At 42.6% G+C, this 24030-nt stretch overlaps 1 protein-coding gene across 3 annotated transcripts in view; it reads left to right on the forward strand.

The window, feature by feature from the left end:
• N4bp1 (NEDD4 binding protein 1) overlaps positions 1-24030 on the forward strand; it is a 49291-nt gene that overhangs the window by 4540 nt on the left and 20721 nt on the right. For all 3 annotated transcript variants that reach the window (XM_004873903.3, XM_021251471.2, XM_004873902.3), the window contains exon 2: positions 18472-20159. In XM_004873903.3, the coding sequence (XP_004873960.1) occupies positions 18472-20159 (1688 nt within the window). The remainder of the gene's footprint in view (positions 1-18471; positions 20160-24030) is intronic.

Genomic DNA, 24030 nt, shown 5'->3' on the forward strand with positions numbered 1-24030 from the left:
TCTCCTCTTGGGGTGGCCTTCTCTTGGGGACTCTGAGGGGATCACAGGTCTACGACAGTGTCTAGAGGCTTTTCAGCATTGCTTCAGGGGCCTCTGGGACTGGAACTTTGTAAAAGCTGGTAACTGGATATCCCTGAAATCCTTCAGAGCTAGGCTTATCTTGATGTCCTCAGTCGAAGGAGGAGACAGACTAGGTGAATTTTGAGTTATAAACCTTGTGAAACAGACTTCCCGAGTGACTAGCCCAGGTAATAAAAGAGACAACAAATGAGGCCAGAGATGTGAGGCTTCATCCTGCTTTTAGCTGGGCATCTGTAGTCCCTGACTCTCAGTCCCTGACTACCTCACGAGAAAACACAAATCAAGCATTTTTCCTTTTTTTTTTTTTTTTTTTTTGTAATTGCACTGTAGTATTGGGGATTGAACCCAGGGCATTCATACTGGGCTATATCCCCACCCCCACCCCCCTTTTTAAATTATTTTGAGTCAGGTCTCACTTAGTTTCCCAGGCTGGCCTTGAGCTTGTGATCCCCATGCCTCAGCCTGCCGGAGTGTTGGGACTGCAGGCATGCACTCCATGCTGTCACATTGTACTTTAATGAGAAACAGGTTAAGGGCCCAGGAGTGTGCTTGCTCTCAAGTGATCTCTAACTGCATCAGAACCAAACAGGACTGGAGTAGCAGTTGAGGTGTGTGCAAGGTGCTACAGTGTCTAGTGTAAAAAGGAAGGCTTGCCTTGCTCAGCTGGCTTCTGAGGGCCCAGGAGAGTCATGCAGAGGACGGTGACTTTCTGGTGGTGAGGGGGCACTCGGAAGTCACAGGGACAGGAAAGATCCATCTTATTAGATTCCTCAGGTGTAGGGCAAGCGAGTGTGTGTCGGGGGGCATGGGTGATTGGAGGTGGAAAGGGGCTGTCCCTGAGCCCATGGCTGCTGGGTACAGGTTTTACCTGCAGCGGGGTGCGGGGGAGGGGGGCAGCGGAGTGCAGTGCAGTCCGGTCATGCTCCTACACGGCTTGTGCTCCCCTGCTGCTCTGCCCTGCTAGAAGTACAGAAAGTGTGTTAGGCAACCTTTACAGCAGCCTCGCACTACTCAGGCTGAGTTTTTGAGAGCCAGGGAAAGCCCAGAAGAGGGCAGTGTTCACAGGGTGCCATAGAGAGGAACTAAGGCAGGAGGATCTCTGTGAGTTCAGGGTCAGCCTGGGCTACACAGTGAGCTCAAGGCCAGCCTGAACTGCAAAGTGAGATCCTGTCTCAAAAAACCAAAAGAAAAAAGAAAATGAACTCTTCTTTTAGATGGCCACAGAGCCAGGGCTTCCTGGAGCCTGGCAGCTGGAGGACTGGGAGGTGGCTGGATGGGACTGTGCAGGGGTGCTCTGCTGCCCTGCATGAGGGCAGGTGCCTACGCATAGCATTAGCCGCTTACCGTGGGGGTGTGGTGCATTCACCAAGAGGCCCATGTGGCTGCCTCTCATTATGTGAGGCCTATTGTGTGGTTTTCTTTAAGTGGCAACTAATTGATGTTTCAGAAACTATGCATGCTATGAATTATATCAGTAAAATTTTGCATTATTCTTTTTTTTTTTTTTCTTTTGAGATAGGGTTGTGCTATAGTCCAAGCCAGCCTTCAACTCACTATGTAGCCCAGGCTGGCCTTGCCCTCAGGGGCATCATCCTGCCTCGGCTACCCAGGCACTAGGATTACAGGTCTGAGCCACCTCGCCTGGCTTGGCATTATTCTTTTAAAAGTACATATTTTAAGAAAACAAAACAAAAACTAGCCATGCCTGCTAAATATGTCAGTGAAGTAGTTTCAACTCGCAAGGTTCCTTTTCAGGATCTCTTCTGTAAGTAACAAGGGAGTAGTAAGATTACACTTTCCTCCATTGGAGAATTAGGCAGTGGAAACCCTCATGGCTCCCACGCTGTCTCATTGCAGTGGGACACTGGTTCATCCCTGAGAGGGAGGCAAGAGCCTGGGGACAGGAGTGTGTTGGTCTCAGCAGAACTGTTAAGTGCAGCGGGAGAGAAGGAGCCACGGGGACCAGGTTATGGCCAGAGAGAGGTGATGGTGTGAACTGGCGGTGTCTTGGGACCTAGCACGTAGGCTGGTGACAGGGACTGGAGGTTAGGGTCTGAGTGCCATTGATCCAGGCAGAATGGGACTTGGGGACTGTGTGTGAGTGATCCTAGGGCAGGTAAGCTGTGAGTGTAGCTGTTCCCGTCTGCACAGTCACACATTGAGGAACAGGGGAGAGCTCTGAGCTATCCCCGAGAGGAATGCAGAGATCAGGCTTGGATGTGAAGGGGTTCTGAGGCCTGGGCTTGCCCTGGTGGTTCTGGGTGAGGTGGAAGTATGGGACTCCTGCAGATAATGCCGTCTGAGATCCCAAAGCCCATTGTAGGAAATGGGCATCAGAGTGACCAGTAAGCAGGAACCTGTCCCTGAGGGTCACACAGAGAGGCAGCCCTGGAGGTAAGTAACCTGCTGGGTGTAGCGAGGTGCCCTCATGAGCCCTTGAGGCGCTGACTTGCTAACCAGGGCTGCCCTGCAGTTAGTGAAGGCGTTAATTACCTCATGGCATGATAGCCACCGAGAGCAAAGGCCAGTGACCTGCTGTGCCCAAGCCCAGAGGACCTTTCATAAGGACAGGAACTGAGGGGGCCTCTTCAGTCTTCAAACACTGAAATTACAGGGCAGCCTAGAAACCTTGCCAAGGCAAAAGAACACTCAGTCCATGTTTAATTTGTGAGGAAAAGAATAAAGGATGGGGTCTCCAGATGAGGTGGTAATGCGTGGTGGCACATGCCTGTATATACCATCAGCACTCAGGAGGGTGAGGCAAGAGGATCTCCATGAGTTCAAGGCCACCCTGAACTACATAGCAAGACCCTGTCTCAAAAATTTAAAAAATTAAGTGTTAATTAACTTTCTCCCAACCGAATGGGTGTTCTGTTTTGTGGCGCTGGGGATGGAACCCAGGGCTTTCTCACTGAACTAAATCCCTATTCCTCTTATAGACAGGCTGGACTTGAATTTGAGATCCTCTCCCTCAGCCTACAAGAGTGTTAGGGGTACACTATGGTACTCTATTCATGCACTACCATACCTAGCTGGCAGTGGAGTTTTTATGTATTTGTGGAGTAAAATAGAAAAGAGATAAGAATGAGAAAAATGTAATACAAGTTGAAGTGGCTTATTACTGCACAGACTTCAGAGGGTTACAGTTGACCCTGTATTATTTCATTTCCTTTTTGGTTGGAAGAGCTTGGTGCTTGGTTCATGAATGAACAGTAGATTTGTTCATGAAGGAAATAATTCAGAGAATGTAATACAGGTATTGTCATTGAGCTTGTTTTGAATTTACCGGAAAGGCGGGTGGTGGCCTTTTTGCATTTCCAAGAATGCTTTTTTTTTTTTTTTTTGAAACTCACTATTGTTGTGAAAATCATCTTCTTAAGAAACAGTGGTTGGCTGGTCTGTTATTATGCCTAACATTTTGGGGTTATACCAGAATGTTGAAATCCGGGATACTCACAGTGTAGTGCTCAGGTCAGAGGTGATTGCTCTTCCTTTTCATTTTCCAGATAGTGTTGTAGGATTGTAATTAAACCAAGACCACATTTTTTCCTGGGTTTTACTCAACTGGCATAATTGTATAAGGTTGGCAGTCTTAAATTTCAAAACAGAATTATAGGTGGAAAATCCTTGCAATAAAGAACTATTTTTTCAATCGATGTAACAAAGAAAATTCTTGTGCTGAATTTTAAGAGCTTTCTTCCTATTTGGAGGGTTTTTGTTCAGTCTTTTAGTGCTGATAGAATAATAGTTGACAGTTGATGAATAAGAGCTGTGTGAATAAATTCACATCAAAATTCAGAATTTTCTGCCTGGAAGGCAGTTGTGATTATGGTGTCTTCTGATTGACACCACCTGTCCACCACTCCGTTGAGGTCTTCATCCATTCTGCAGGCAACATATTTAGTTCACATTGACCCAGTATTTTTTTGTACCGGTGATCAAACTTGGGACCTTGTGCTTGCGAGGCAGGCAGTGGCACCCCTGAGCTAAATCCCCAACTGCCCCTGGTATTTTTAAATGAAGGTAATAAAGTTGTTTTTTAGATTAATTAATGCACCTTGGTATGTCTCTATTAGTTGGAAAATGAATTTCCTGCAGTAATAAAAGTCTATACAAATAGGGATTTAGTTTTCTTTCACTTAAGAAGTCTAAATGTAAGCAATAGTCCAAGGCTGGGTAATGGCTCTGGTCACACAATGGCTGCTGCAGTCTCAGCCATTGAGCTTTTCTGTCTTAAGACAGAATGATGGAAGAGGAAGTCACACCTTTCCAGAAAACTCTAGCAGCTTGCACACAGCGTTTGTTAGTAACAAAAGGAGTATAGGGAAAATGGTTTTTTAAAAAAAGACAGTACAACAGAAAGAAACAAATGTAGGGCATGATGACACATGCCTATAATCCTGTAGGAAGTTTTTAGTTTTAATGTAGGTACATTATTCCCCTGAATAAAATCTGAATCCTATTATTAAAGAAGTAAAGAAATGGATACTGTATTGGTAGACAATACGTAGGACTGCCACAGCGTATTAATCTACTTTTTAGCGTGTACTGTGTTGGGGACTAGGCTTCGTTCTGGAGGTCAGTGTTATCTTGCCTCAGGAACAGGGAAGTATGTGGAAGATGGCAGGGTCCCTGGCTATGGGCCGAATGCCGACAACCCAGCAGTCCTGAGACAAGGCAGCATCTGCTGAGGACAGTTGTCAGTGTATAGACATTTGGGTGTAGAGAAAATCTGGTTCCTCATTAACTTAATCCTCATCCATCTATTCTCTGTAGTTGCTGTTCTGTGAAATGCTTGCTACCCCTCTCCCTGTGCTTCTCATTGCCTAATAAAAGCAGACCAACCAGAGTTTTTTATTCAACTCTGTCTGCCAGGGACAGGTCTCCTCCCCATTCCTCCTTTATATCTTGAAAAATGTCTCTGTCTCTTTTTTTATTCCTCATCATTCCCCCTAAAATGTAGCTGAGGGTCTGATCAGCCCTCAGTAATGCTATACTCTCAATTCCTACCTTTTTTTTTTTTTTTGGTACTGGCATCGATCGAACTCAGGACCTTGTACTCTCAAGGCAGGCTCAGTGCCACTGAGCTAAATCCACAGCCCTCCTACCTTTTTCTCTTTTCAGTATTGGGGATTGGCATCAGGGCCTTCACACAGGGTCCCGTCCCGTCCCGTCCCCCCCCCCCCCCATTTGAGATAGGTCTCTGTAAGTCACTAAATTACCCAGGCTGGGCTCAAATTTGAGATCCTCCTTCCTCAGCCTCTGGAGTGCTGGGACTACAGGTGTGTGCCACCCCACCCAGCACCAGACTTATTTTTTATTTTGAGTCAAGTCTCCATAAGTTGCCCATGTCAGGTTGAAACTTATGACCTTCCTATCTCAGCCATCCAGAATATTGGGATTACAGAGCTATCATGCTCAGTTGGAACGTTTTTTGAACTCGGGTCCTTGCGCTTGTGAGGCAGACGACAGAACCACTGAGCTAAAACCCCAGCCCCAGTTGGAACATTTTTTATAAATTTACAGTCCAGTAGAGTTGTGATGCACATTATAACTAAAATAATTAATACACACACTCCAGATTTCTCTGAAGGTGTTTTTCCATAAGAGCAGAAGGAAGGAAAGGTTAAATCAAGTTGCAAACAATAAGCAGACATATTATTAGAAAGCATAGGGGGCTTTGAATGTGGCTCTAAGGGTCTTCAGCATTAATCTTGCACAGTAAGCAGTTTAAGAAGCTTTTAAGCAAGAAAGTGAAACTGCACTTTCAGAAGTAACATCATTGTTACAGTAACAAGGGAGTGGAGGCTGATAAGACTGGCAGTGGAAAGAAGAATAAGAGTTGCTTGCAGTGTTCACTTGACTGGAACGACAGGCACTGCAGGGAGCTTGGAGCATGGACAGAGAGGTGGCCACTTTCGAGCTTAGGGCTGGCCAGGTGCAGATGCCTTTAAAGGTTGGGCTTGGAGCCTCAGTTACACAAGAACAGAGAGCTCTGATTGGAGCCTGAGGTCTCTGAGAGTGTAGTTGATGGAAAGGATCGGAGAGAGTTTTGAGAAACATCTACATTTAGGAGCAGCAGGAAATGACATCAGAAAACTGAGAGAAGGAGTCAGAAGTAAAGAGAGTCAGTGGTGTGTGCTGGAACAACACAGCCCTGATGGTGTGCGCTGGCCTCAGCAGGTGTGAGATGGGGAGAGGCAGGCATGTTTAGAGTGCACAGAGTAATTATCGGGGAACACACTGACAGACACTTGGCTCTGAGGCAGCAGAAGCAGTTAGTCCCACAGTTGGGTCAGAAAGAGGACCGTGTTTATGGGTTCAGATAAAAGTGACTTCATCTTAGGAGGAATGTGATTGGTTTAGCTTAAGATAATCTGGGAGAGTCAGGTGCATCCCAGGAGCCCAGATCTGATTGTGTGGTTTGAGCCAGATGGTTTTATCTGTTCATGATTTGCTGGGGAAACTGCAGGAAAACCTGCCTAGGGTTCCTCCGGCAATCACAGCCCCTCCGGCTCAGGATGGCTGCAGTCCTGTCACGCTGTCTCTATGCAGGTACCGCACATATGTGAAGAGGAAAGAACTTATCAAGCACAGGTATTCTGACAGTCTTGTGCTGAGAGCCTAAAGAGGAAAGTGCAGTTAGGTAGGGGCCTTTGTTTTGGCGATATCTACTGTTGTTGGCATCCCGATAGGTTTGGTTTGCATAGCACAGGATGATGATTTCAAGGGGCAGATGTACAGTGGGTAGAGGCGCCTTTGCTAGCCAAGTGTGGTGATGAAAGGATGACAGTGGAGTGGTCCCTGGATGGCTTCAGGGCGGAAGAGGTGTGAGGTAGAGCTAAAGACCACCCCAGCGTGTTTGCAGGCACAGGAGCCAGATTGGGTACGAAGAGTGGCTCTGGGGAAGGCAGCGTGTGAAGGCACACTGAAACAAAAGGAGGGAAAAGGAATTCTTTTTTTACATTTTAAATTTTTGTTTATTTTTAATTTTTGAGACAGCATCTTGCTAAACTACCCAGGCTGACCTTGCACTTGCTGTTCTCCTGCGTCAACCTCCTGAGTAGCTGGGACTATAGGCACAAGATAAACAGAGACGAAGTCAAAGGGGTTCACACATATTGGCCCATAGACTCTGATAAAATATGTGTGACTTTTTATTTGGGGGTGGAGTACTGGGGATTGAACCCAGGGCTTTAGCACTGAGCTACATCCACGCCTCTTATCTATCTATCTATCTATCTATATCTATTAAATTTAGGGAGACATACATACATTAATTAATTGAGTAATTAATTCATTTAGGGAGACAGGGTCTTCCTATGTTGCCTAGGCGGGACTCTGACTTGCAGCCCTCCTGCCTCAGTCTCCCAGAATGCTGGGATTACAGCTGTGTGCCACCACACCTGCCTTCAGGCATATATATATATCTGTGCCTTTTCCTGAGTGACAGTAAACAGCATTGGTAGCTTGCCAAGGTTCTTTGTGTAAGAGTAAAGGATAAACTGACCAGGAAAGTCGACTGTTTTGAAAGCAGTCAAGCTTTAGAGCTTTACAGATACAGTTTACATGGGGATAAAGACTGGTGGACTCTTGAGTGTGACTGGGAGTACCCCCTGTGACTGTGCAAGAGGGCCCTTCCCTGGAGGGCAGTGAAAGCTCCTCAGGAAAGAACTTGAGAGGCAGCAGGAGAAAGGTGCAGCAGATGCTGAGAAAGCAGATGCTGAGAATGTGTTGGAAAAATGGTTAGTAGTGGTAGCATGTTATTAACATAGGCAGATAGAGATATGAAGTGGACCTGCTGTGGACTATAGATAAGTAGATTACTGATGTTAAGAGTTTGTATTTTCTGAGGCTTATTTTCTGTGCCTTTGTGCTTGCTTTGGCAACACATACACTAAAATTTTCTGTGCCTTTTTTCCCCTTTGTCTTGCTGGCTGTGGAGCTAGGTAAGTGCTCTATCCCTGAGTTACATCCCAGCCCCTACATGGTGTTTCTGATTTTTTGTATGTTGTAGGACTTGTTAATACCTCAATGTCATAGGAATTCTCTTTTCTCTTAAGGTAACGTAAGAACTCTTATGGAAGTGTTTTCTAAATAGAAAAGTATCTTTAGAATCCCAAAGTATGCTGCCAGGGCTGATCTGAACCACTGTAGAACTCCACCACCTTGAGAGCCTCTGGCCCTGTAGAGTTTCTCCTTCCCCGATGATTTGCAGATTCTCTGAGCATCTTTGTTGTACCGTGATACAGTGGTACCTGGCAGCTAGGCTGCCGCTATCTACAGCCAGGATAGCGGTCTCCAGTCATGGTGGTTTTTAGCCATTGTCTACCTTAAATGAATGTTTGCACATGTGCTATTGTCACTTGATCCTGCACAGTCTGCAGTAGCACCTGAAGTTGTTCCCTCTGGTCAGCTGCTTCTGAGTATGGAACTGGCAGTGAGACTAGCAGAACCCCCTCAGGTGTGTACCTGTTTTAAGATGGTAACGGTGAACAGTGGTGTGAAGGGACATACACCAGGGTGACCTGCAGGCTCTTGGGAGCTGCTCTCGTTGCCAGTCGATCTGCCTGGCTTTGTGAAATGCTGATAGAGTTGAGAAGAGCTGAGTTTGTTGAAGGTAGAATAATAGAAATTCCTTTCATTGAGTGAAAGGGAGATTGATCATTTCAGGGTGGGCGAGACAAGTTTTTACTGGAAGTAAAATGTTCAGATACCAAATATAGCCAAATGCAAGTGATGGATGTGTAGATCTACAGCAATCAGGGCAACTGATTGCTACAAAGCTCCTAAAATGTAATAATGCTATATATTTTATTGTTCACTTCTGAACATGAGTATAACATTGTTACTACTCAGTAATTTGTAAGAGTCAATCATTAATGAAAAAGTTGAAACCAAGCATGGTGGTACACACCTGTAACCCCAGCGCTCTGGGAGCAAGGCAGGGGGATCAGAAGCTCAAACCCAGCCTGGGCAGTTTAGCGGCTTAGCCAAGACCCTGTTTCAAAAATAAAGCATTAAAAAAGGGCTGGGGATGTGGATCATTGTGAAGGTCCTGGGTGCAATCCCTAGTGTGTGTGTGGGGTTGGGGGGGGGGATTGAATCTGAATTGCAAGAGCTAATTTCTGTTATAAAACAAGAAATGGATTTAGTGCATTTGAAACAACAAGCAACCTGTGGTAATAGTTCTAGTGATTGGGGGACGAAGTTGGACACCTGTGTATATTGGGCCCTCTGTCCCAGTCTTCCCAGCTCTTAACATCGGGAGGCACAGGCTGTCTGTACTCACAGAGGATCTGAATTTTACTCGATTTTCTTTTCCCTCAAAAGCTAGTACTGTCATGGAAATAGTGTTTGGATATATCCCCTAGAGTACCACTTTTGTGTGAAAAGATTGTATATACTAGGAAAGGTAAATTGACAAGTGCGTAAATGATAGATCATGTTAAAATTGAACTACCTATAGGCTCAAATGTGTAAAATTGACAAGTTGTTTAAAAAATCAGGACTTGGGTGATTATTAAAAAATTGAAGTAATTCACTGGTCTTGCAATTTGTTATCTGTGTCAGTGACCAGTGTATTTTATGTGTTCCTACTGGTTGCATGGAATTGAGAACACAGAAATCACAAAGGTGATTAAGTTGCCTGTGTCATAGTGTTTGAGCAGTTCTTGCATAATGTTCTTCAATTAAGCTAATCCAGAAAAGTAACAGAGAAGTAATAGAAATGTTTGTTTTAAGGATGAATCATTCATGCTATTTCATAATTGCTTACATTCTTTATCTCAGATTTCAGGCAAGAGTCAAGCAAAACTTAAAATGAGGACCAAAGTTACCAGCAGTCCACTATCAAAGCTTGCTATATATCCACTTTTTAAATTTTAAAATTAAAATTAGAAACTGAGGCTTGTGCCGAAATAGTCCATGAACATGGGTAAAATAGAAAATCAAGTAATAGAGGTTTAAGTGGAGAGTAGCAGTACTTTGCTTCTAACCTTTCTCAACTATTACTTGCTACCAGTTTTCTTTTTTGAGACAGTCTCCCTTAAGGAGCCTAAGCTGGCCTCGTGTGCTAGCATGCCCAGCCTTTTACCATTTTTAACTGTTTGTTCTGGTAGTTACCTAAATAGTTAGAAATACTGTGATGCTGTTTCCATTTTGTTGTTGTTGTTGTTGTTGGTTTTAGTTGTTTGGTGCTAACTGAAGTCAGAGCCTTGCTTTGTAGTAAAACAGTTGATATAATCATGACTTACATAAATATTAGTACTATTCTCCAGAATGTTTTCTTTCTGATAATGGCTTTAAAATTTTTCCTACTTTTTTTGAGACAGGATCTCAATATGTATTCCAGGCTGGTGAACTTGTTGTCTAGCATCAATTTGCTATCAAGCTGAAGCTAGCCTTGAACTCTCGGAGATCCTCCTGGCTCGGCCTGGGAGTGCTGGGATTTCAGGCATCCTCTACCACGCCTGACATCCTGGAATTTTTATCTGCTCTTTTTTTCATCCACTTGTGAAATTTGCTGTATACACATCCCTAATATTTTGCAGATGATTCCTTGTCTTTTTACTGAGCCTTTCTTTCAGGTGAACACCTCTAGCAGTGGGTCCCCCTGCTTGTCTGCCTTAGTGAAGATCTTTGGGCTTCCATTTGCTGCTCTTGGTTTGTGGTTATCAGTGACTTCAGCTTTCATATTTTGGTGTATTTCATTGTCACGTGGTTTCCTAAGAAAAGTATCGGTGGGAGTAATTTCTGGGGCTTTACCATGTCTAGAAATCTCTTTATTCTCCTGTATGTTTGGTATGTAAAGTAGTTGGGGGTAGAAGATCCTCCTTGCAACTTTGAATGCATCACTGCTCATGTCTTCTGCTCATCCAGGATTGCTGTTGAGAATCTGTGACATCCTGGTTGTTCTCCTTTTGTTGTATCCTGTTCCCTCTCTACCCAGGATGTTTCTTGCCAGCCTTTTTTAAGTAATCATGTTTCAGGTGTTTTGCATGTTCTTTCAAGAAGGACCTGTCCTTTTGTGACAAGAAATGTGTGTATATAACGTATATGATTTTTAAAATAATTATATATGGGTCTTATGTGTTTCAGTTTCAGAAAATAATTTTGTGTTACTTCTCTCTCTCTTTTTTGGTACTGGGGATCGTACTCAGGACCTTGACTGTTAGAGACCTTGACTCTATTTTTTGTTTTTTTGGTTTTTTTAGGAAAAAGGGAAATTTATTTATTTTTGAGACAAGGTCTCTCTGTGTAGCCCAGGCTGGCCTTGAACTCACAGTGATCGTCCTGCCTCAGCCTCCGAGTGGTGGGATTACAGGTGTCTGCCACCACGCCCAGCTTGTTAGTTCTCTATTAATTGCCATTCTTTTTTTCTTTTGGAATACCAGCTATTTGGATTTGGAATATCCTGAATCTAAATGATCCCTTAAAGCCCATCTTCCCTTTTTTCCTCCCTCCCTTTTTTCATTTGTTAAGGGTTGTTTTTTGTTTTTATGGTACTTTGGAAAGATTTCTTCCACTCTCACTTCTTCTGTTGACTTATTTTGGCCATCATATATATATATATATATATATATATATATATATATATATATATATATATATTTTTTTTTTTTTTTTTTTTTTTTGGTACTAGGGATTGAACTCAGGACCTTGTGCTTGTGAGGCAGGCGTGGTACCACTGAGCTAAATCATATTCTTAATGTACAAGCACTCTTATTCTGATTTCTTTGCTTTCTCTTCTTTCTTCTAGTATTCTCACACCAGCTTTATGTGTTTAGTATCATTTTGCATCTGTTAGACTGCACTAATTAAAATTTTGTGTGTTTTGGGCCGGGGATTTAGCTCAGTGGTTCCGGCGCCTGCCTTGCAAGCACAAGGTCCCGAATTCGATCCCCGGTACCAAAAAAAAAAAATTTTTTTGTGAGTTTTCTTATGAACCCCTATATTACCTAGTTTCTTTCCATTTTTGTTTTGCATTTTTTACTGTGTTCATATTTAATGTATTTGTCTTTCATATCTGAGTCTTTCCTCTAGCATGGGTGTTTTTATGTTTCATACTAAATCTGAAAAGCCATTTGATAGCTCTGGTACTGGGGCAAATCAGGTGGGCTTTACCTTTGGTCACTTAGAGAATCAGCCCTTATCTTGAGAGTATGTGAAGGTCTTCAATTTACAGTCTCTCCCCTCTAGTTTGGCTAATTGTTCTCAGTGGCCCACTGAAAAGATTTGATCAGCTTTGCTTTATCCTAGCAGCTGCACAGTTGTCTCAAACAGTATTTGACTCATGGATTTGACCATGTTCCCAGTCCAGCTAAAACAGAGGAACCACCCTGTTAGTCTTGCTGAACATAGTGGTAAAACCTGCACCAAATACATGGAGCAGCTGTTTGAAGAGTCTGAAAAGTAATAGTAGCAGACAGATGGGAAAGAGTGCCTGAATTCATAGTACCAACAAACGAGCAGTGGGTTTACCAAGTTCCCTCTGGTGTCCTCTATCCTGAGCATAACACATCTCAGCCTGAAGTGGAAATAGCACTGGGACCCAAAGAGGAGCCCTCTGGTTTTGGCTCAAGGAACAGAAAAGAGAACTCCTATCACTTAGAATGCTAAAGCCTGTTTTTCCTTTTCTCCATCCTCATGTACTTCATGTACCTCAGCCCACTCCCAGCGCTGTGGTGGTGGCAGTGGAGTTTGTAGGAGCCGAATTCTGAGGGAGAAGAACCTCTTCCTCTGATGAGTGGGTTGTGGACCAGCCTCTCTGTGAGTTTCTTCTCCTTGCCCTCCAATGGGACCCAGGCTCAGTGGCCAGAGTGCAGCCAGAGTGATGTCACCAAAACCTGCACTTCCTGGCTAGAGGATCAAAGGGAAAGCCCAGGAAAAGTGCCAGGAGGGAAGAGTGATGGCCCAAAGCTCTGGTCCTGCTCCACAGGCAGAATGCGTTCCTATGAGCCTGAGAACTGTAAAGAGCAACACAAACACTGCGCTACACACGTGGGACAGATGTGAATAGGCCTGACATTGGAATCATGGCTCACAGAAGATAGGTTGCAGCTTGCAGCCTGAATATCATGGGGTCAATTATCTGTTAAGACAAAAGTGTCAGCATTCATTGGGCTTAATCAAGGCCTGGTGCCTCATACCATGATACAGTGCAGAATTACTCAACATATGAAAAACTAGGAAAAACTCTTACAGGAAAGGACTGACACAGTGCTGAGGTGATAAAGATGTTGGAATCCATTGACAAAGACTAAAACAGCTGTTACAAAAATTCTTCAACAGGCAATCACAAATATTCTTGGAACTACTGGCAGTAAAAAAGTATAAAGTTTCAACAAAGAAATAGAAGATATAAGAGGAACCAAATGGGAAGGTTAGAACTGAAAAATACAGTAACCTAAATAAAAACTCACTGGGTGAGCTTGATTTTGAAATGGACATGGCAGAGACAAGAGTTATTAAACTTGAAGAGAGAACAAGAAGAGTTAACCTAATCTGCACATGAAGAGGGTGATAAGAGTGTGATGCTAAAAAAGTATTTAACAAAATGAGCTTTGAAGACTTCCCCAAATTTAGCAGAGAATCTCATAATGATTCAAGAAGCTCAGTGAACACAAACAATAAAACCAAAGAATTCCACATCCAGACACATTGGAAAGACACTGCTAAAAACTGAAGATAAATTAAAAATCATGAAATAATTCAGAGAAAAGCACAGTATGGTTGGGGAACAACATCTAAAATGACTGGATTTCTCATCAGAAACCAGGGAGGCCAGAAGAAAGTGGCACAATATTTTGTAAACAATGAAAGAAAATAAATTTTAGCTCAGAACTCCCCATCCAGGGGAATTATTCTTAAAGAATGAAAATAAGGGCCGGGGATTTAGCTCAGTGGTTTCGCCGCCTGCTGCGCAAGCACAAGGACCCGAGTTCGATCCCCGGTACCAAAAAAAAAAAGAATGAAAATGAAATAAAATATTCTCAGTTGAGGAAAACTAGAGGGAATCATTGCCAGCAGCCACTTCCAAGAATTTCTAGAGGGAATTCTCCAAACAGAAATGGTAAATATCTAGGTACTATTAATAGGCCACTTTCTCCTAAGTTCTTTAATATGAGTTTGACCATGAAAAGAAAAATTAAAACATCTGATGGGTTTTCACATGTATGTACGTGGAACACATAGATAGCTGTAACATAAAGTGGGGAGAGAAGGAAAGGAACCCAGATAAAGAAACCAGTATGCTGGTGTCCTAAAATTTATACTCAAAGGATATGAATTTGTGGAGGTGACCGAGTGATGGCACGAAGGTCAATGTCATTGAAAGGAGAACTTACTCCCTAACATTTCCTGAGAGAAGGGGAGAATCAGGTTTTGGTCAGCAGGCAGAAGCAGGATCAAGTGGAGAGAAAGCCTGGGTAGCATCCTTCTCTGGGGTGATACAGGGGAAGGGAAATATTTGAGCATTAATTAAGAAGAGAGCTGGGTGTGATGGCACATACCTATAATCCCAGCACTCGGAAGGCTGAGGCAGGAGCCAGCCTGGGCTACATAGTGAGTTCAAGCCAGCCTGAACTACATGGTGAAACTCTTGTCTCAAAAAAAAAGAGTGGTGGGAGAGTAGGCGCATGACACCGTATGGGGCATTCTGCAGATGGAATGTGTGCTCCAGGCAAGCTGGTCATCCATCCCAAGGAATTAGTTGCCCTTGCCCCTCCATGGTTCTGAAAGTGTCCCCACAATGTCAAAACTTGATGAGATACAGAAAATAAAAAAACGTAATTTATATGGATGGTAGTAAGGTTTAATACATGCCTCTCAAAATGATAGATTGTTGAGTCTAAGTGGATTGGGAAAATTACATATGTATATTGTAATCACTATTGTGACCACTTAAACAATATAAAGAGATACAGTTAAAAGGCAATAAGCAAATTATAATACTAAAAGTAGATGTATAGTGCAAAAAAAAAAAGCTGGGTAGGGAAAACAGGAACAAAATATAGGGGACAGGTAGAAAACAAAGACAAGTAAATTGGTAGATTTAAATCTAGATATACCAATCAAAAGACAAATTGTCAGGATGGATTAAAAACACATAACCAAACTATAGTTTTTTTAAGGAATTCATTTCAAAAATAATATAGGTATACACTCAGAGTATAACTATTCAAAAAATAAATGGAAGAAAAATACACCATGTAAACTATCATCAATACTATTATCAGACAAAGTAACTTTCAGAGCTAAGGAAATCCCCACAGATGATTGTAGTACATAATGATGAGGGTCATTTCAAGAAGGAGAGGTTATGTAACAATGCCAAATGTGTGTATTCCTAGCAGTGGAGCTGCAAAATACATGAAGCAAAAACTACCAGAACTGAAAGGAGAAATTGTATAATTGTACAATCCGCACTTGTAGTTGGAGACTTTAACACTCTTTTCTGAATAGTAGATAGACCATCAGAAAATCAACAAAGACACAGAACTTGCCACCACTACCACTCAACCAGTTTATAAAAGATGGCTTGTAAGAGATGTTTATAGAACAGTTTACCCAAGAGTAGGAGAATACATAACCTTTTCAAGCACCCACAGAACTATCAAGGTCAAATCCTATCTGAGCCATAAAACAACAAATTTAAAAGAATTGAAATCAGGTAGGATGTTGTGACCACAAAGTAATCAAACTAGAAACCAGTAATACAAAGATAACTGGAGCCTAGAGAATACTTAAAAACTAAATAAAACACTTTTTTTTTTTCCCAGAACATGGCTCTTTTAGAGATACCAAGTTTTTTCGTTGTGTTTACGATGAAACCCAAGATCTCAGGCATACTAAACAAGTGTTCCTCCATTGAGCTACCTCTCAAGGGAAGTTTTAAAAATTGCATTGAGCTAAATGAAAATATAACGTATCAGAATATTGGAATACTGGCAAAACATTACTCAAAGGGAAGTTTCTTGGGCCGGGGATTTAGCTCAGTGGTGCCACGCCTGCCTCATAAGTGCAAGGTCCTGAGTTTGATCCCCACTACTGGGGGTGGGGTGTGTGTGGAAGTTTCTTGTTTTGTTTTGGTTTTGGGTTTTTTGAGACAGGGCCTCACTATGTAGTTTTAGGATGGTTGAACTCACTAGGTATCCCAGGCTGACCTCAAACTCTCAGTGATCCTCCTGCCTCAGCCTCCTGGGTGCTGGGACTACAGGTATGTGTCACCACATCATGCTCAAAGGGAAGTTTGTAACACATAAATGCATACATTAGAAAAGAAGACTCAATCTAAGCTTCTACTTCAAGGACCTAAAATAATAAGAGTAAAATACACTAAAGCAGAAAGAAGGAAATATAAAAAAGGAACATGTTAAACTTAAAATAGAAGCAGAAAATCAATTAAACAGAAATCCATTCTTTGAATTTAAAAATTGATAAACTTTTTAGCAACATGACAAGACAATTCCTGACAGCAGGAATGAAACAGGATACCACTGTAATCTTCAGACATTTAAATATAAAGAATAGTGTACTCTGTGTAAGTTTAGCAATTTCAGTGAACTGAGGTAATTCTTCAAAAAGTACAAACTACTGTGATTCCCCAGTATGAAATAGGTAATATGAATAGCCTTAAGCTATTGAGGAAATTGAGTTAATTTTAAACTTCTATAAAAGAAATCTCCAGGCCTTTGTGTTTAGCTGGAGATTTTACCAAATGTTTCAAAATGTTTCAGCATCAAGCATGCTGACATCAGTGTTTAACACTTCGCTTGCCCGCGCAGGAAGAAAGGACAATCGGTTATTACACTTTGGTTCAATGAATGAAGTTGTCATGTTACCAACAAGGCCAAATCATCCTGCAAAACACCTCTGACCAGCACCAGAGGCTTCTGTGCTTCCCCACCAGGACTGCAAACACCTGGTGCACTCAGCAGATGCACAGCCGAACATCCTGTGATTTGGGTCTGGCTTCTCCTTGATGTCTTCCTCAAATTTCTGGCATTTCATCTCATGGGGATTCTGTGGCTCAGAGCTGTAGATGCACAGGGAATGCGCATGCATGGGTGAATGTAAGTTCTAACTGAAGACGAGTTTCCTACCAGAAATGCGGTGAATGCAACAGAGCCTGTCCTGGCTGGTGGTGTGCAGGGTGGACTTTTAAACAGCATTATTTTTGGCAGTGCCATTCTGATTTTAGTTGAGAGTATGGATCTGGTATCACCTCAGGCTCATTTCTTACAAGTGTCTATCCAGAAGGTTTTCACTGATGAGTTAAGTAACGATGTTAGTATTTAGTAAACATTTACTATGTGCGAGTCACTGCTGTCAGGACTTCATGTTCATTATGTTTTAATTCTCTCCAACTTTCTATGATTGCACTATTTTTACTTTTTACTTTTTTTTTTTTTTTTGTGGTACCAGGAATCGAACTAAGGACCTCACACTTCCGAGGCAGGCAAGGCACCACTGAGCTAAATCCCTGGCCCTATTTTTACCTCTTTTACAGTTGAAGAAACTGGTTGTAGAAGACTTAGGTAACTTGCACAGGTCACACCAATGTAAATTGTTGCTAGAATTTGAGACCAAAACACTAACCAAAGTTGTGTTAACGGATAGTCTCACTGTCCACTTGTGTGTGCATGATCACTTGCCCAATTCTTCTATCTCCCTTAGCAGCTTTGATGTGGAGAGCCCAATTCCCTTTATTCCTCTATTTAGGCCTTCTCAAATACAGTATCTGAGAGTTACTGTACTTTTTAGCATTCTCCAGTTTTTCATACTTAGGTCTGTGTTTATTTTAAACAATCTGGTCTTCCCTCTATGAAATTATATAGGGTATAGGTTGTTCCAAGCAGCTGGAAAAAATTTTTGTGAAGTAATCTTGTTCTTTCTAAATGATTTCAAGAAATCTGGAAACAAGGGGGACTGTGTTTTGTTATACCTGAAAACCAGAATAATGGTAGCAAAGCAAAAGGCAAGGTTTGTTCTCTAATTAGACTATCTTATCTCTAGATTATGTCCTGGTAGTGATAAATGACTGGTAGCAAGCATAGATATTTATTCTTTGGATGAAAATAAACCTCTCAGGATTCATATACTGTGTAGCTAGGAAGACATCTAAGATCACACTGCAAAATACACAATTAAAATGTTGTAAATATCCGTCTTTTAGATACAGATGCAAAGTTTACAATACCTCTAAAGATAAACAGCTTATGTCTTATATCCAACTTTTATTGAAACCAGGGCATTTTCCCCAAAATTATAAACATGCTTAAGACCTTTTGTGAAATCACCTTGATGTTTGTAAGTACATGTGTAACTTCACTTTTGCAGTTAAGGAGCTTTTGAAAATGGAGCTAATTTCTTACCTTGTCTTTACAGGAGTACATCAAAGGTATCTGTGAACCAGAACTGGAGGAAAGAGAGTGTTACCCTAAGGCCATGCACTGCATTTTTGTTGGGGCTCAGAGCCTGTTTCTGAAGAGCTTGATCCAGGACACTTGTGCAGACCTCTGCATCCTGGATATCGGTCTTCTCGGCATCAGAGGAAGCGCAGAGGCTGTGGTCATGGCCAGAAGTCACATCCAGCAGTTTGTGAAGCTCTTTGAGAGCAACGAGAACCTGCCCAGCAGTCAGAAAGATTCTGAGGTGAAAAGGGAATTCAAGCAGTTTGTTGAAGCTCGAGCAGACAGTTACACAATGGATTTGTTGATTTTGCCCACTTCCTTGAAAAAAGAGCTTTTGACTCTCACCCAAGGTGAGAAGAATCCCTTTGAAACTGGAGAGGATGAGATTGTTGAAATCAGAGATGCCCTGCAAACAGAGTTTGCACAGAATGCTGCTGCAGGACCGGGTATTTCTAGAGATGAAACTGTGTTGCAGGAAGATGCGAGAAATAAAGCCGGGACTCCTGTTTCTGAGCTTACAAAACAAATGGACGCGGTCTTTTCTAGTTCACCAAATGTGGTTTTTGTGCAGCCAGTAAATGGTCTAAACCCTGACGAGACCCTTTCCAAAGAGAGAGTTTGTTACAAAAGGAGATTTTCTGATTCGGAGGAAAGGCATACCAAGAAGCAATTTTCTTTAGAAAATGTTCAAGAGGAAGAGCTTTTACATGATGATAAGACAGCTGGAAATGTAATCATTGACCTCTCTGACCCTTCTGCTGATTCTGAAAATTTAAGTCTGGATGTGAAAGACACTACCGAGGAGATGGAATACAACATCCTTGTAAACTTTTTTAAAACCATGGGCTATTCCCAAGAAATTGTCGAAAAGGTCATTAGGGAGTATGGACCTACTACTGAGCCATTATTGCTCTTGGAAGAAATTGAAAAGGAAAATAAAAGATTGCAAGAAGACAAAGAATTTTCACCCGGTACTATGTATGCAGACAGCAGTAAAACCAAAAGTAAAAGTATTTGTGGCAGCAAAAATGAACTTACAACAGATTCTACTCCAAAGAAAACACAGGTCTACACACAGCAAAATACAATAGGGAAGTTTTCTCAGTTACCATTCAGAGTAGAAGCTAAACCATGTACCTCAAATTGCAAAATTAGTACTTTCAGAACAGTGCCAACGGAACAGAAACATGAAATCCGGGGTTCGAACCAGAGCTATGTTTGTAATGCAGACCTTGAAACTGATGGCCTTTCACCCTCTGTTGCCCCACCAAGTCCCAAAGATACCAATTTTGTTTCAAGGGGAGCTTCAAGTCACCAGCCTAGAATCCCAGTTTTTCATGAAAATGGTTTACAGCAGCAAGCAGAAACCTTGCTTCCAAATAATATGAAAGCTGCATGTGAAAAACCTTTGGGATGTTGTGGCCCTCCTCAGTCTAAGCCGAACTGTCCACCCCTTTCACCAGCAAAGCCGCTACCCTCCCTGCCCCCTTCAGTTACTGAGGCAAAGTTGTCAGGACCTTCCGATCATATTGATTCCTCAGTTACCGGGGTGCAAAGGTTTCGAGATACTCTAAAAGTACCCTACAAGCTGGAATTAAAAAACGAGCCAGGAAGAGCGGATTTGAAGCATATTGTTATAGACGGGAGCAATGTTGCCATTACGTAAGTACACTCTGCAGAGTTTCACAGTGTCATCCTGTCTTGCTTTCTTCTCTCAGGGGTCTCAGAAGCACACCCATGTGAGGACTGTTTATCATCTGTCTGCTGATCTGGACCCTGCCTGGGGAGAGGGAGGTCAGATGGTTGAAAAGGAGTTTTTGGCATTGCATGTTCCAGAGTTGTGAACTTTGCTTTCCTCTCCTGAACTTCTGTCCCTGTGGACCAGAGATAGTAGAGAATTTGACCTTTTCACGTCACATTGTCCAGTGATATGCACTATAAAGAGTTTTAAGTTACAGGTTCTCAGTACAATGGGTACTGCTGGGTTCTAAACACAGGGGTGGAGCTTATGACAAAAAAGATTTTTCTGTCTTTTTATGCTGGAATGTGCTCAGTGTGTAACCCAGAGTGTGCAGAGGTAATAAGGGTGATAGATTTCTGCTCTACTTTAGTTGAGGGAATGATAGCAATTTCCTTTCTAAGGAAATTAGTCAGTTTGAGCTTTCATTGTGGGCCTGCATTCTTACTAAAAGTTTCTGTTTGCTTTTGGTAGAAAGAATGGTACCATCGTTTCTGCTTAGCCTGTCTTGGAGTTCCACTTAGGATTCTCAATTTACTCAATTTATAGCTATGGTGAGGGATTGGGTTTCTTCTCTTAAGATGTGGTTAAGCATAGAGGCCAAAGTGAGTGAGGGTCTGCGTCCCCACCCCACTGTGCACCAGCTGTTTGATTGTGGGGAGGGCCCTCCACCCCTCAGTTGAATTTGCTGCAGTATCTTGCCTTTTCCACTGTCCTTAAGGACATCTTTATCATGGGTTTCCACAACTGCTAGTTTTCAGAATCAGTCACCCTGTTATGAAAAACTTGACAAATTAAACTTGGCAGAATTAACTTAAGCAAAGACTGATTCATAAATGAGGCAGCATTCAGAACCAGAAGTCTCCCTAAGAGAGTAGATGGGCAATATTTATAGACAGAAAAAGGAAGTGGGTACAGAAACAGCTTGATTGGTCAAATTCAGCATTCACCTTATTTGGTCATGGTATGGCAAGGGATTTGCCCTATGTGATTGGCTAAGACTCAGCTGTCCCAAGAAGGTGCTGTAATACTAGGTTGCAGTTCACTACAAACAACTTCATCCCAGAGGCAGCTGCAGGGCAGCTTTAATTTAGCACCACCACCCTTTGTTGGTATTGGGGACTGAGCACAGGGCCTTGGGCATGCTAGACAAGTGCTCCACCACTGCGCTACATACTCAGCCCTTTTTATTTTGAGATAGGTTCTCAATAAATTACCAGGCTGGTCTTGAACTTGTGATCCTTCTGCTTCAGCCACAATTTAAGAAATAGGGTGCCTGCATGTGGTATTGAGGGAGAAGTTGCCAAATATTAAAAACTTTTCTGAATTGTTTGTGTGACCTTTTCCCTGGAAAAGATTAGTTGATGTCCTGAATTTTTAGAATACCCATTAAGATTATTTATTTTGTAGTACTGGAGGTCAAGGTTGGAACCCAAGGCCTTCACATTGAACTACACTGCTAGCCCTACTGCTATTTTTTATTTTGACACAGGGTCTCACTAAGTTGCCCAGGGTGGGCCCCAATTTGGGTTCCTCCCAGAATGCTGAGATTATAGGTGTGTGCCACCACACCTGGATTTATGTTTTTTTCAGCTCTAGGAGTGAACCCAGGGCGCCACACATTTTAGGGAAGCATTCTCCCACAGAGCTGCATTCCCAGGCCACATATTATTTGTAAGGAAGTTTTAAATACTATATACTATTTTATCCAGAAAGAGTGTCGTGTATTTGATGCTGCTGCTTCTGCTGTTGGTGTAAAGTTTCACTGCACACAGAGGCGAGCAAGGCTCAGGCCTCAGCTGCTTACCTCAGGCCCAGGGAAGTTGCTCAGCTCCTCTGGCTTCCTCTCAGTGTGGACCCTTCTTGATGGGCACAGGCCACTTGTCCCGGGGCACTTGGCACACCTGGCGTAGCACTGTGGTGCACCCCTTGGCCAGTGTCCCACATGAACTTACTGTGCTTGGCGAGGTGCCACTGCCTGCTTGGCATGTTGTTGGTCACTTTGTGGTCCTATGGAGGCCAGGGCCTTTGGGAGCAGAGCCACAGTGCTGTGGAAGGGTGAGGTGGTGTCTGGCCTGGTCCCCACCTCCCCAGGATGCAGCCCCTGCTTCCCAGGGCCTGGTCACCATGCTGGCAGGCTCAGCCCCATGGCTGTAATGTGTTGTGTTTTTTTTGGTACCGGGGATCAAACTCAGGACCTTGCACTTGAGAGGCAGGCACGGGTGGCACTGAGCCATGTAATGTGCAGTTTTAAAAAGAGAAGGATTATTTTGCCTTTTATTTCGAGAATGAACTTGGTGCTATTTTGTTGTCCACAAAGAAAGAAAATGCCAACATTTCAGATGTAAAGTTTGAAGACAAGCTGTAAAAATATATAGTATACTTGTCTTTGGTTCCAAAAATCGCTTTTTATTATCATTTCACTTTGGTTTTTGGCAGCTGTGCTGGGAAAACCCAGCAGATTACCCCCAGCACCATAGCATTACCTAAGTAAAGGTATACAGTGTAGTTTCAGTCAGCTGGAGTCCGAGCCAGCTCCACTTCCTCAGGGTTAAGACTTCTTGAGCCGAGTGCTAAGAAACTTAGGCTACAACTGTAACACTACTCTTTCCCCAGAAACTAACTCTGTCCTCCTCCTCCTCTTTCTGTCTGTCTGTCTGCCTGTCTATCTTTTGAGACAGTGTCTCACTGTACAGTTCAGGCTGGCCTGGAACTTGCAGCAATCCTCCTGCCTCAGCCTCCCAAGTGCTAGGATTGCAGTTGTGAGCCACCAGCGTGGTTCAGAAACTGTAAAAAAAATTCTTTTTGTTTGTATATGTTTGTGATACATAATGAATATGTTCATTATAGGGTTTTCATACATACTGCTTCTTGATCCTGTTCCTTTCTCCATCCCTTCCCATAGAAACTTGATATATGTGGAAAAATGCCCCACACCGATGTTCAGAGAATAAGAATGCAAATAGACATCTACAGAGCCATGATGGGATGCTTTGTAAAGTTCCTTTAGGAGTGGTGGCTAGCATCACCTCTGTGTCAGTGGGATTTAGCGCTGCTGGCTACCTGAGCCAAGGTGTTTTGCAGTCTGGCTCCTCCCATCTGTGCCAATCCCAAGACTGGGACCCAAGAATATGACTGCCTGTTTCCTAACACCCTTGAGTACAGTGCTTTCTCTTTTGAACACCACTGATGTGTACACTAAGGCAAACCTGCAAACTTTTCCTGATGTTTCTTGAAAACTGATTATTTGAGGGGGGATTTGAATTTTCTTTGAATTCAGATGTTTCAGTTTAAAAGCAGAACTTTCACTAAAGGATGTGTTGCCTAGACAAGTTACTTAATTGGATATAGATTGACCTGAAAATGTCAGTAATTAAAATTACTGAAAGAAACTGTTTATTAATACATATAGGGTTTAATTTTGGGGTGATGGAAATATTTTGGAACTAGATATAAGTGGTGGTTGCACAGCATTGTGAATGTACTAAATGCTATTGAATTGGCCTCTTGCTTATGATTATTTTATGTGAATTTCACCTCAGCACACTGAAAATTGGCTTATTTTGAAACAGATGCTTCCAGGGCCAAGGATTTAGCTCAGTGGTACCTCGCCTTCCTTGCAAGCACAAGGTCCTAAGTTCAATCCATGATGGTGCATGCCTGTAATCCCAGCACTCAGGAAGCTGAGGCAGGAGGATCACCTCGAGTTTGAGGCCAGCCTGAGCTACAAAGTGAGACCCTGCCTCAAAAACAAAACAAAAGAAAAATAAATAAATACAGACTTGTGAATGGAAA

Source organism: Heterocephalus glaber, unplaced genomic scaffold (genome assembly GCF_053883595.1).
Source record: "Heterocephalus glaber isolate CG9 unplaced genomic scaffold, H.glaber_assembly_v1.0 deba00001707, whole genome shotgun sequence".
Taxonomy (NCBI): Eukaryota; Metazoa; Chordata; class Mammalia; order Rodentia; family Bathyergidae; genus Heterocephalus; species Heterocephalus glaber.